Source organism: Perca fluviatilis, chromosome 23 (genome assembly GCF_010015445.1).
Source record: "Perca fluviatilis chromosome 23, GENO_Pfluv_1.0, whole genome shotgun sequence".
Lineage (NCBI taxonomy): Eukaryota > Metazoa > Chordata > Actinopteri > Perciformes > Percidae > Perca > Perca fluviatilis.
Window position 1 is genome coordinate 9,710,181 of NC_053134.1, and position 13,212 is coordinate 9,723,392.

At 41.6% G+C, this 13,212-nt stretch overlaps 1 protein-coding gene across 1 annotated transcript in view; it reads right to left on the reverse strand.

Moving 5' to 3' along the window:
* sema3c (sema domain, immunoglobulin domain (Ig), short basic domain, secreted, (semaphorin) 3C) overlaps positions 1–12,276 on the reverse strand; it is a 41,250-nt gene extending 28,974 nt beyond the window's left edge. Inside the window, exons 1-2 of the mRNA XM_039791882.1 lie at positions 12,077–12,276; positions 6,676–6,843 (exon numbers count right to left, since the gene is read on the reverse strand). Coding sequence (XP_039647816.1) covers positions 6,676–6,805 — 130 coding nt within the window. The 5' untranslated portion in view covers positions 6,806–6,843; positions 12,077–12,276. The remainder of the gene's footprint in view (positions 1–6,675; positions 6,844–12,076) is intronic.
* Between the last annotated feature and the right edge of the window lie 936 nt (positions 12,277–13,212).

Genomic DNA, 13,212 nt, shown 5'->3' on the forward strand with positions numbered 1-13,212 from the left:
TAATTGTTGTCTATCGCCAATTATCTATATCCAGACGTTTGTGATGGAAATCGTATGACTGGAGAGAATTCCTGAGCTCTTATGTATGCTTTCTCTCACTTTGGCTTCCCAAAGCAGACGCCACATCTAAATATGACATGTGAGCCTGGAGTGTATTTTTTCCCTTGGCTAAGTGTGTGTGTGTGTTTGTAGGGAGTGATGTTATCCAGCACCAATGTCAACTGCTGGTTTCACTGCATGGCTGACCTGCTAAGGTGTTGGCTAATATTCCCTGTAGGAGCCGAAACGTGAGATGACAACCTGTCCGTCATGCTGCCCCGACAGCCAGCTAGTTTGCGTTCCCAATGCTCCAATTAGCACCTGGCCTCCCCTTCACATGTCACCGGCGACCGCTCCTTCGCACAGAACCAACCCGTACCACCAGCCACCCCGTCTCCTAGCCGTGACCTCTCACCTGCCCACACTAGGAGCCTTTGGTTACTGCTCACCTCCAGCAGACAGTAAATCTCAGGGATTTTACTGTCGGAGGCTCTCGCAGAGACTCTCAGAGCGATGGGAGGCATGCAGGAGATACGGGTCAGAGGATTCTCAGAGTTGATGTGTTTACTAGTGATGGAGGACGGCCAAAGGAAAAAGGAAGAGGCTCAACCAGGTGGGACTCCTCTCTGCCATCTGTGAGGCTGAAGCTGTGTCAGGTCTAAAAAGCTATATTTCCTCAGTGACATGATGTCGCTGAGGTCCAGGGGTTGTTTCCGTGGTGTTGAGTGAAGGTAAAGATTTGCTGTGAGGGCAACAATGACAAATGAACCTGTTAAAGCTTTTGCATTTGGCTGTAGACTCCAGGAAAAGGTTATTTACATTCTCCATGTACTTAAAGAAGAAATCCATCCATTCATTTTCTTAAGCCTTAATCAAGAGACAGTGATAGTGAATGTATTTTTTTTTTTTACTTCTAAAGCATATGAAATGAGTATTAACAAACTTGCATAAAAAAGTTTCATAAGAGTAGGTCATTGATTTGTGATAATGTCAACCTCCGACTCAAGGATTTTCCAGTTGACCTGGGCTATCCCTGAAGAGATACTGTCTTTGTTCGTATTGATGGCCATTGATTACCTTTCAACGTGTTTCCGAGGAGGAATAATAAAACATTCAACAGGGCTAGCAAGGTCAGACGCAGGAATGGCTAAACAGAGAGAGACGGGCAGAGAAAGACAGGCTGACAGAGGAGCTGTCAAACATCTCACACGCTGTCAGTCCCAAGGCGGTGCAAGCTGGAGCTCACCGCACTCCCTTGCCCTCCTGCAGGAAATTTCCATGCTGCAACTTGGGCAATTAGATAAACATCTAGGACATGAGTCTGGGGGGACATGCATACACACACAAAGAAATAGCTTTCTTCATGCCATGAATACACCAGTATTCACACATGCAATGCTAACCTATAGCTATTTGTAGCATGTCTCAAACAGCTTTGACAGGCCTATGCTTTGCCCTGCCAGAAATTCACTATAATCACAGAGCATCACTGATTTTACTTCACAGGCTTTATTATGTTCACCACAGGAAATATGCTAATGTGCAGGTCTAATGTAAAACAGAGACAGGAAGCTGTCCTACGTTAGCAAAGAAATAAACCTTTAGGCACAGACATAGACATCCTGGCCTACTTCTGGCTACTTGTCAGCATTGATCTTTGACATTTTGAGCTTTTAACCCCAAAAGATGAAACATGCCGTTAAGCACCCAAGTCTGGCGTCTGCATCACTGGATGATCATGATGTTCATTTAACAGGCCGTTTAAAGACATTTCCATAATATCCGTAAAAAAGTGAGATGATTTATCATAAGCGGTTAAACCAAAAGAAGACCCTGAGCAGAGCATCAAATTATTCTTCCTTCCACTCCTATTGGATTTAAATCTGACACATTACTTTACAAGAGGTTAATATAATATAGGCTAAGACTACCCAGGCAGATCTTCTCTCAAAGGAAGTCAGAAAACACAGATTAATGAAATTCTTAAAATAGTCCTGGTTCTCTTGGGCTTCGAGTATGTGAAGTATCCACTGAGCAAAATATCTTAGAGATTTCCTTTCATAACTCGCAAAGCTGTAGAAAACCACATAGTTTTAACAATGATTCAGCAGAAAGTTTTACCACTGAAATGCAATAAAGTCGAAGGAATGCACATCCAGCCAATCACCACGGTCAAACATACACTATTTCTTAAACAGAGTGACACATATACTTCTGCAAACCCTCACCACAAAGAACACATTCTTAACAGACTGACATCCACATACAGTGCATGAGCAGTATCATTGCTGTATGGATAATGGGGGGTGAGTGGAGGTAGTAATGAGGCATGATAAAAGAGAGGAGTAATCTGTGGAGGCGGAGGGATCCGGTGTATCCGCTCCCTGATGCCTGGTTCCTGATCTCCCCGCCTGGTTCTGTTCAGGCTGTGAATGACGCCCATGTGGCTCATACCAGTGTGAGGGAGCGCTCATTAAACTACAGACATCATCTTAATCAATCTCTCCGATGTCTCAGCCAGGCTCTCTGCCAAACATGTGTGTGCACAATCTAAATTATCCACACGAAAGCATGCTCAGACTCGCTGACTTTCAAATAAACATCTTTCATGGTTTGACATTGACATACATATACTGTATGTGTTTCAAAGGTAATATACTGTATTGAATACTGGAGTTTTACCAGAACAGGGTGAGACCGCTGATGAGGTTAAATGATCCTGATCATAAACGCAGACCACCGCACCAACTGCCAACTGAAGGGATAAATGAGGCTGAAGTTTTGATCCTACCATTCCTAGAATGGCATTTTGGCAACAGTAAGGCCAACCTCTGATACAGTAGCAGAACCAGTAACATATTACACGTGTTGTCTTTCCATCAGCCTATTCTGAACAATACTCTTTTTTCAGTTTACAGCAAATGAAAGCGATGCGAGTGTGACACAACAGAAGAGCTTGTTTAACAGTACATTAACTTCCTTGATTTAGTGTTTTGTCTGTGCAAGTTTTACATTAATTGAAACAATATCCATTCTCTGGAAGCTGCTCCACAATATCTAAAATTGACAGCAGAAACGTATTAATGTATTAATCCTATCTGACATTTCAACACATCAAAAGGTAGACACAACTCACAATCAGTGCTATTTAGCTAGAACATTTTGATCACTAGTGCCAATACGATACCTGAGTTTCGGTACCGATACAAAACATGTTCTGATACCCAACATTTGAGGAAAGCCAGCATGTTTTTCAGCAAAAAAACTTTAAAAAAAAGAAGCCAAATACTGAATACTGTCTAAACACAAGCAGCTGTACAAGACCTTTGCCCAAATCAAATTTTTAATTTAAATCACTAATATTACACCATAGACAAAATTACAAACTTCACCAAAATTTGAAAACAGCTATCGGTACTTGACAGTTTTTGATACATTTTGGAAGGTACAAAACAATTATTAGGGTTCAATATCAAGTCCCTACTTATACTTTTGCAAACACATTATAGAGAAAAAAGCAAGCCATGCTCAACAGATGATCATGACACCAAATCATCTGAGTAGTAATTGTTGGAAAAATTGTCTATAAAGATAAAACTGTTTGAGGACTTCATAAAAAACAGTAATGCTAGCTTGTTCCTCAAGTGAGGCAGCGGAGGCACCATGAATGAAAGTCAATTCTACAACATAGTTTAGGTTTAGGCTACATGTGTCCGAATAAGTCACCTGATACGACAGCCGGAATTGATTCAGACTTGATCTTTTGAAAGACTTAACTTATGAAATACTTTATAAAGAAGGTTGATTGTTTTATTTACAAAACAAGTCAGGCTTCTTAGAAATACTGGAATTTCATTTAAAAAAAAGAAAAACTATCACTTTTAATTTATTTTGGTGTGATAAGACCAAATCTTGTATACCAATGATGGTAGTTTTCCACAAATGTGGATAGTCAAGTATTTCTGAAGTTTCTAAATAACTAAACTAACTCTGCTGCAGACATTGATAAGAAAGTTGTTACCTTTCTGTGAACACCTGCAATCAAATGTCAGTGTACTGTTTGCATTTCAGCCTCCATCTGATCGCAAATACATCAAAACAGGCCAAAGTAAACACTGAGAGGACCAGAGATATTTGTTGGGGCATTTTAGGCCTTTAATTCCACAGGACAGATGAAGAAATGAAAGAGAGAAGGGGAATGACATTCAGCAAATGTCTGCAGGTCAGAGTCGAACCCGCGGCCACTGCGTCGAGGAGTAAACCACTATATACTGTATGTGCGCTGGCGCTACCAACTGAGCTAACGCTGCCTCAGGACCAGAGGTATTTAAAGCAAATGTAGAGGAGTAATTACTGTATCTTTTATCACAGTGAGTATCCCTAAATAGTTTTTGCTTTATGGCAGGGGGCCTGTGTTTATTATCCGAGGCACGGAAGAGATAGGCACCGCTTGAGGGTTTATTATTTGGGTTAGCTGCATTTTTCACGGTTTATTATGCGGTTTTAATTTGGGGTCTGGCTGTGCTTTCCTGAGGAACACAAGAGTAAGCAGAGTGAGAGAGAGAGGAATGTCAGAGACAGCAACTTCTCTGCAGGACGCGAGGCTGTGCTGGGAGTCCCGTGAACCTGCCGTACCCCTGGATTGGATTTCAGCAGTGACAGGAGGAGGAAAAGGGGGAGGATATTCAAGCGTCCAGATCTATGCACAACCTGAACGTCTCACTCACTGGTTTATTTTCTTGATTGAGTTTGTTCCAGCTTGTGATAATTAACAGACTTTCACATGTGGGAGCAGAAACATCCAGAACTAACCTTTTTTGTTCAACCAGCAGGTGCCAAACCACCTGCGTCTTCTTCCCCATCCCCTCAGAGACACCACTTTTCCAGTCTTCTTCAATAACTCTTCATTCATCTTTCTGGCTGCTTTGGATGGAGCCCAAACTCCCTGAATTCTTTGCTCGGTGAGGGATTCCAGTGTTTATGGGAGAAATGAGCCTCCACCTTGGGCCTAAGAGTCTCCCTACATCTGGTGCTCACCCCTGCCCAACTTTGCCCTGCAGCTGAGAGGGAGTTATGACCCTAACCTTCTTTAGTTTAAAATTATTTCTCACTCGAAAACAAAGGTGTATCTACTCAAAGCTCCCTCGTGTTTTAGGCGTATAGGTGCTAAATCAAAGCTGGAATGTAAACTCAAACCTAAAGTCGGCTGCTTAGCTTTGAACAAATATCCTTCTCCTTCCTCGTAAATTCACCTAAATGTATCCCAAGGTAATTATTGGACAGCAAAACACACACATTTGCCTCATCATACAGATAAACACTCATTAAGAATAAAGTCCAGAGTCTCTTAAAGAATTAGTGCAGTGCAAAGTCAAACTCCATTTATGGTCCTCCCTGTAGCGAATACAACTAACACACACCACATCTAATCGCACTCTGAAAGGGAATCAAGAGCTCCAGGATTACAGGGATTGGCTCATTTTCAACATGGCCACCTCTGACCTTTTAAGCTGGCTATTTGGAAACACTCGAGAAGTAAGTGAATAATGTGACTTGAGTGGTCAAAACCAAAGATAGTGATAGTTTTTACCCTTATTCAGTCATTAGTTTGGCTTTTATTCAAGCTGACTGCCCTATTTAACAACTAAAACAATGTGCAGAGCAGAAACTGACTGTGGGCTGGTTCAGGTATTTGGAATGAAACAATAATCAGAGAAACTAGAAAGTACGGAAAGGGAAGAAAGACAGAAAAGGAATGAAAGTGAAAGATATAAGAAAAATATGGGACCAAATTGGGAAAAGATGTGGCACATGTAAGGCAAAAAAAACAACAATACTACTGCTTCAGCCTCACACTGTAAGGCTTTTTTGTTGTTGTCTGAGTGCAGAAATCTTGCTGACGGACAGCCTCAGCTGCTCTGTGCTGCCTAATCCACAGCGAGAGGTAGTGAAAGGTGATCAAACGTCTCCTTCAGCCCCGGCACACTATCCAGCCACTGAGGAAAGGTTACTGCGCCGCTCATGGCTCGGGCCATGAGTGATCGGCCAGCTCATCCACACTGACTCATGCAAGCATGCAAAGCTAAATCTGCCTACCCCTACAGTACACTCTCATTTCAAGGGAATATCAAAAATTCACAAAATAATCTGTCAAAGAAATTAAATAAAACAACAGAATCAAACCCAGAGGCAGCAATAATGCCCACAGGCCTTTAGTATGGAGGAGTGTGATTAAATTTTAACCACGAACAGATTCATAGTAGGTCTGACAAGCAGTGCCACCTCCTGCAGAGGTCTGACTTTTTGCAGCAGGACTATGGAGGGACAAGGATTGTCCAAGAACGGATCTTCAAGGCCTAAAGTAACAGGCCTAAGTAAAGTGAAGGCCCAAGTGAAACACTATAAAAGATTAATCTGATCCAAAACAACAGCATAGTTGCACAAGATCTGGAAAGTCTAGGTAATCCGTGTACTACAGCCCCTGAGCTAGCCTTGATTATCAACCATTTGTTCAGCATTAGCTCACTAAACACATGGCATCAGTGCAACCTCATTACATCTGCAGAGAAACACAACAAGTTCCAATTTGTTGGTTTACATTCATTTTTGGGGTTGCAAGCTTTTTATACTTCTTACCTTCAAAGGAGAGGAAGACTCTTGGCAGCGGCTGTGGGAGGCTGGAGACCCCTGTGAAGAGGAGAGAGAGAGCCAGGAGCGCCATAGCTAGCACCAGAGGTGGCCTGGCCAACCCCTCCGGCCTGCCCATTACTGCACCACTCAGGAACGCCGACCAGTCACCACTGCCTGTTGGAAGTGTTTGAAAGAGAACATAAAAGATTTTGAGTTTTTCTTTATTTAAAAAAATAAAATCCTCACTATCTTAAGTTTTTGGGCTTTTGTCTCTTCCGCCATCTTAGCTATCGTTGGTAAAGTTAACTAGCCACTTTGGTTGTTCATATTCCCAATAAACTGCAATTTCTACTGCTGGAAATGTAACACACATCACTGCTTGTATACCAGAATTAGTGTTGTGAAAAGAAATTTGATTTAAAACATGTGTAAAACAAAATGTGGGTATTTCTGTTTAGCTAGCTGACATATAAATATGGATTCCGCCATTCATTCCCACATACCCCCACTCCGACATTGACGTCTAATTGTCGGAGTGGCGGCACTTCCATTGTTTTCAAACGTCCCACCACTCCGACAATTTTTGTTTCCATTAGGGTTAGGGTTAGGGGTTAGGGTTAGGGAATAACAGCACGTCGGAAAAGCGGCATGTCTGAATAGAAGCATGTCGGAGTGGCGGCATGTAACCATAAATATAGTTTGAACAGCATTTAGCAGGGCCACGCTACATGTTGGAAATACAGTAAGTCAAAGCCACTTGGGGGCATCGGAAAAAACTGTAAACACATTGCCAAGGACAAGGACCCATTAAGTCCTAAGTTAACATGGCTAATGTGTCAGCATATTTTACACTTCCGACAGATACAGTGCAACATTAGCATTCATTTGGAGTCATGTTTCTTGACACCGGGTGAATAATAGTCCAATACTCACTGTTCCTTTAGCTCTGGGTTGATCTCCACTATTTCCTGATGGAGATATCTGTCTCCTTAGCAGCTAAATGCTCAACTATGCTCACCAGCTAGTTGCTAACTATAGCTACAGGCTGAACTGCTAAAAAGCTCCATAAAGCTGAGCAACGGGTGTTAGTTTTCTGTGAGCAACACCTTTGTTAGTTTTTGTTAGTGAGCAACACCTTTCGCATTACAAATTTGATGCTTTGTTAATGTAAAAATATTGACTAGTGCAGTTTTAAATGTACTTTAAATGATCATATTTATGAACATCTTAACATTTTCGTACTCAAATTTAGCCCAGTTAAATGTGTAGGATTGAAATAATTTGAATTGTTGCCACCCAGTGGTGGTGTCAACAAAGTGTGAAGGGTGAAAGTAAACAGACTACATTGATTTTACACCTTGAAAAAATTATTAAAATAAAAATAATTAAAAAGTATTGATTGTATAAAAGTTCTACAAACAGTGGCTTTAATGTCAGTGTCTTTTGATCTGCAAATCACCAAATCAATGCAGTAGTTTCAAAACAACACAATGTCTCTGATCATACTAAATTTAAATACAATACTATCCGTTGCTATGAGGATAATTCTTTAAGAGAGAACAGAAATAACACATAATACACATGTAAGTGTATGTACACTTGTTAAATCATCAGTCTGACAGGTCCAGAAACGTAGCCTAGAAATCTAGACGCACCCTAGCTGCAGCAAATTTAAATTTGCAGCCAGGGGGTTTAGGAACTCTCCGTTGACTTGTGAGCTGGAAAAACCAAACTCTGGTCAGGCCAGTCACATTGTGTATAGAGTCGGTGGGCGGGCTTATGGCTGCTGCTGCTGCTGGGAACAGCAGTCTTCTGGAAGACTTGCGGCGTTAAGCTTTTCTTTGAGAAAAGAACGGCACTGAAATCATTCTTAAAAAAGGAAGATGTGTTCGGAGTTTTGCCGACGGGATACGGCAAAAGTTTAATCTATCCACTAGCTGTGCTACCTTCTTCGTTGCTCTGCCTGGTTGTTGCGCTATCCTGTGTGCAGAGGGAATTTGAAAGACAACCGTTTATCCCGCCCCACGGATTGAGCCCTGTCAATGGTGAGTTCCCAGACCCAGCATCTTGATGTGGGTCTGGCTTGTCGGGCTACCAGAAATGCTGATTTATAAAGTAAATCGCAGCACCAACTACACTGAATGAAGACATGGATGAGAGCACAACATGTCAGATAAATCCCATCACTTACTATATCCTTGCAGATGTACATCTCTTAAATATGGATGAGTTAAACCTGCACAAAAGAGCTGCTGGAGAAATGCTCCCCTCAGCCTTCACTTGTTCCTTTTCCATAACAGGACAAGAGCAGCTCAATTATTGATAGAGGCAGGTACTGTACTGCCTGCGGGACACTTACTCCTGCAATGCAAAACTCAACTGCTGGAGAAAGACTTGGCTGTTTTAACCACCCAAACTGGCTGTTACACGACCTGTGTGCACAAAACACATTGCACTAGATAAAGAGAATGTCCCTTTCACATGCAAAAAGAAAACACAAGGGGGGGGGGGGGGGATCTCTGCTCTCATGGCTTAAAGATGTGCAATGAAAAATTGATGGCCAGGAGATAGAAAAGCTGCACAATTGCTATGAAAATTTCAGTTTGGGGTGTAGTGTACAAATAGGTTGTAGATATGGGTGTGTGTGGTGGAGTGAAGCGTGACTGATATGTAGCTGAGGTGGAATTCTACAGTTCAGGTGCATAAGGATAACAGATGGAAAACTGCACTGGAGAGAAATAAAACAGCATGGGGCTTATCCAGGCGACCCGGCCACTGTAGTGCTGCAGGCCCTCTCCTGCTGCACCATCCACACTCCCTCCCCCAGAGCCTGCTTCATATCGGGTGTCTCCCACAACTTTAGCCTCCAGGCGGATGGCTCTGACCCTGTACCGAGGCTCAGCTCTTGACCTGCTCTAAGGAAAAGTCAACTGCAGTCAACTGCAAGACTTTCAAAATCTCTGAATATTGTGACCATGAAAATGACATTTTCCTTTTCGCGATTTAAGTCAAAGTTTTACGTCTACAGCTTTGAGAATAGGGAGAACTACTTAGGTGTAAAGTAGTTTCAATGTAAACCGCAGATGTCTGTGGATTATCCGCAGTAAGGGGGATCTCAGGTTTTGGGTCAAGACAATTTAGTAAAAAAAGAAAGAAGAAAAGAAAGTAATTTTTAAATGCTGTGACACAACACAAACAAGAATATGTTTTGCATTTGTGTGAGAGCAGAAATATCAAAACTTGGGCCAAAAAAAAAAAAAAAACTAAAAACAACATACTGAGCACAGTTTCCTATAAATTATGCCCATATTGTATAATTCCGCATGGCATGATTAACGTCAAATGGCACCACAGTAAGTGCTGTGTCCTTTATGTCACAAGGCAGAAAGTAGGGTGTGTGGAGCTCAGTGGAAGGGGGTGAAGCACATCTGACTTTCCTGCAAAAGACTGGAGTTTGTGCCCCATCACAGACCAATTAACAAATGTCTTTTTATTAGCCTTAAACACAGTTTTCCATAACTTTAACCCAGTAGTTTTATTGTCTAAACTTAACCTCACAACCTTAGTTTATTGCCATAACCATAGTCTGTCCTTAACCTAAACCATACTGCCGTTGCCATGAGCAGTAATTGAAGAAAGTGAGAATTTTAAAAAGCACTGGACTTAAAAATGTTGTCGTTGAATGTAATGTGTTTTAAGAATCGTCTCAATACTGGCATTCTTATCTGGCGTTAGAGTTGAGTTACCACTAAGTGAGAATAATTATTTTTTTGTCATTTAAGTGAACCCTTTAAACTGTTGAACATCCACACCAACCCCTAACAGGGAGAGGATCTGGCGTGGAAATGGTCTCACAGCTGCTAAACTCATCGTCAGGGGAGTTAGTCTCCTTCTGAGCGTCCTATGACATCCCACCAGGTCAGGTCCGGACACTTCCTTCCATTCTTCCTTTGATGATCACCACACTGACACATGAATGAGCTCAGTACCAGCCTCGCTCGCACTTGTGGAGCAACGTAACGCTCAACTGGATTAATGGGGCTCCCAATAAAAGGTGCATTAATGTTTGTTGCCATGAACAGAACTAATAAATACTTCAATTAATTATATTGAGCTCTTCAAAGTCCAGAAATTCCAGTGCTGAGAGTCGGCCAGGAATCTCTGCGACGGCAATTAAATGCCTCCACAAAAGGAGGCCAGCCTGAGTAAGTGGAGAGTTATATTTCCAGTAGGGTGTAATGATAATTGTGTTTATTGTGCATTCCTTGGCTAACAGCCTAATGAATTTTCCATCTCGCTATTTCAGAGGCACTGCTGCTCAAAAAACAATATTGATGAAAGCAGAAAACTGCATAGCTGTACAAGCAAATAGTCTTGTTTTCCATCTTCCAAACTGGGTCTGTGATTGTTTGGATCGCATCTGGTCCCGTTAATGCTTTAAACACATGAACACTATTTAACTACGAGAAATTGAGGCTGAAAATCCTCCCATCTGGATTTACATTTGATAGATTTAATAGTATTTTAGTCAAATTTTTCCTTGACTGGAGAACAAGAATTCAAATGGTAAACAACTTGCATGTTGCGCCGACTGTCCCGGCTCTAACAGGACGGTGTGTGTTCATACCACACCCTGTCATTCAGTTGTCAGTGGCTCTGTTACAACCACACGTTCCTACACACACACACACACACACACACACACACACACACACACACACACACACACACACACACACACACACACACACACACACACACACACACACACACACACACACACACACACACACACCTATGAACAGCAAAATGTGTGTATTTCAAGTATTTAAACTTTAGACCTACTTTATAAATAACATGTGAATCTTGTGATTGCAGCAGTTAGACCCTGTGACTCTAGACAATATTCTTCACATTGTTAAATAAGAGCTTTTTTACAGTAATAGAGAAACATATTCTGTTGTAATAAAGTTATATAAAAATACTAACCTAACCAAATAACCATTTGTAAACGCTAATTTTCTGTTCTTAGCTTCAGGGTAATACAGAAACTGCAACAAAGTCGTGACTCATATTCTGGAAATGTATACTGTATCTGAAATAGACAGCACACCCAAAGCATGTGAGGGAAATACAGCATGTCATAGTAGTCTGATGTAATACTACACAAGATTTAGAAGGAGCAGCAAGTTAAATTTGTTAAATTTGACAGACTCTACAACAGTCAAATTGAGTTTACTTCCAGCTATTCTCACTGGTGGGACTCTGCACCTGTTAGCCTTCTGCCCAACACCTCCTCTCTGCATCCATTGTGTGAGCTGCTCCACTACAGTACGGTGCAGTACAGCAGGTAGACCCTCTACCCACAGAGACAGGATCCAAAGCAATCCCTGGTCCAGGAACTCACCTTTCAGGAGCTTCCTCCAGGGCTGGTCCCACTTGAACAAGCCAGTTACCAAACCAGATCTGGATCTTATTTATCCCCCTTAAAACACCTTGTTTCCAGTTTCTACCAGTGACACCAAAGAGGAAAAATGCTGCTATTCCATCTAAGTGCTCACAGAGCAGGCTTGACTAAGAGAGCACAGGAGAGAGGAGAGGAGAGGAGAGAGGGAGGAGAGCGAAAAGACAGAGAGGGCTGGTGTCCTATTACACTCTCTCCACTGAAGTCCCCCTCCCCCTTCCCCTCCTCCTCACCCCTCCCTTCCACAATCTTTCCCCTTCCCTCCTTCTGTTAACTAGACAGCAAACTTTAACATGTACAGCTCAACACAGCAGAGAAGTGTGTGTGTGTGTGTGGGGGGACTTGTCCCTCACACGGAGAGGGTGAAGCTGGAAAAGGTCAGACACATTCAGGATAAAAGCTGCTTTTCATCTGTGGATGATCAAATAGCCCTTACAAAAATATAAAATTTGCCCTACATTATTTGAAAAATTTCACATTTTTCATTTTCATCCACAATAAAGTATCAATTCATAGTTGACTTAAGCTAAAAAAAATAAAAAATAAAAAAGAATCAGCTTGTAGGTATGTGCTGGAACCATTTAAACAACCAGTTTATATCAAAGTAACCCTGCACAGCAGCTGGATTCTTGCGAGATCACATGAGAATCGTGGGATCACATACAAGAAAATCAAAAAAATTTTCTTTTTTAATGCTAATTAGCACTAAACACAAAATACAGCTGAGGTTGATGGAATATCTAAGATTTTCACTATGAATGTACAACATTTGATAGAAATCTATCCAATAGTTGTTGAGATGTTTCAGTCTGGACCAAAAGTAGTGACATCCCGGTAACAATGCTGAAAACAGTTGAGTTATTCCTTTTTCCTTTGCTGATGCATTCTTTCCTAAACTGCCTTCACCATCCAATAAATTAAATATCCTCCTTTGAGTAATCTTGCCACATAGGTTATGGATTTCATCATCATAATAGATGGTGAAGTAAAGTAATAACATAGGACATTTTTCACCCGATGTGGTCAGCCATAAAAAAAAAAAAAAGATGAGGATGCTTTTGGTAAGAGAAGCACGCTCC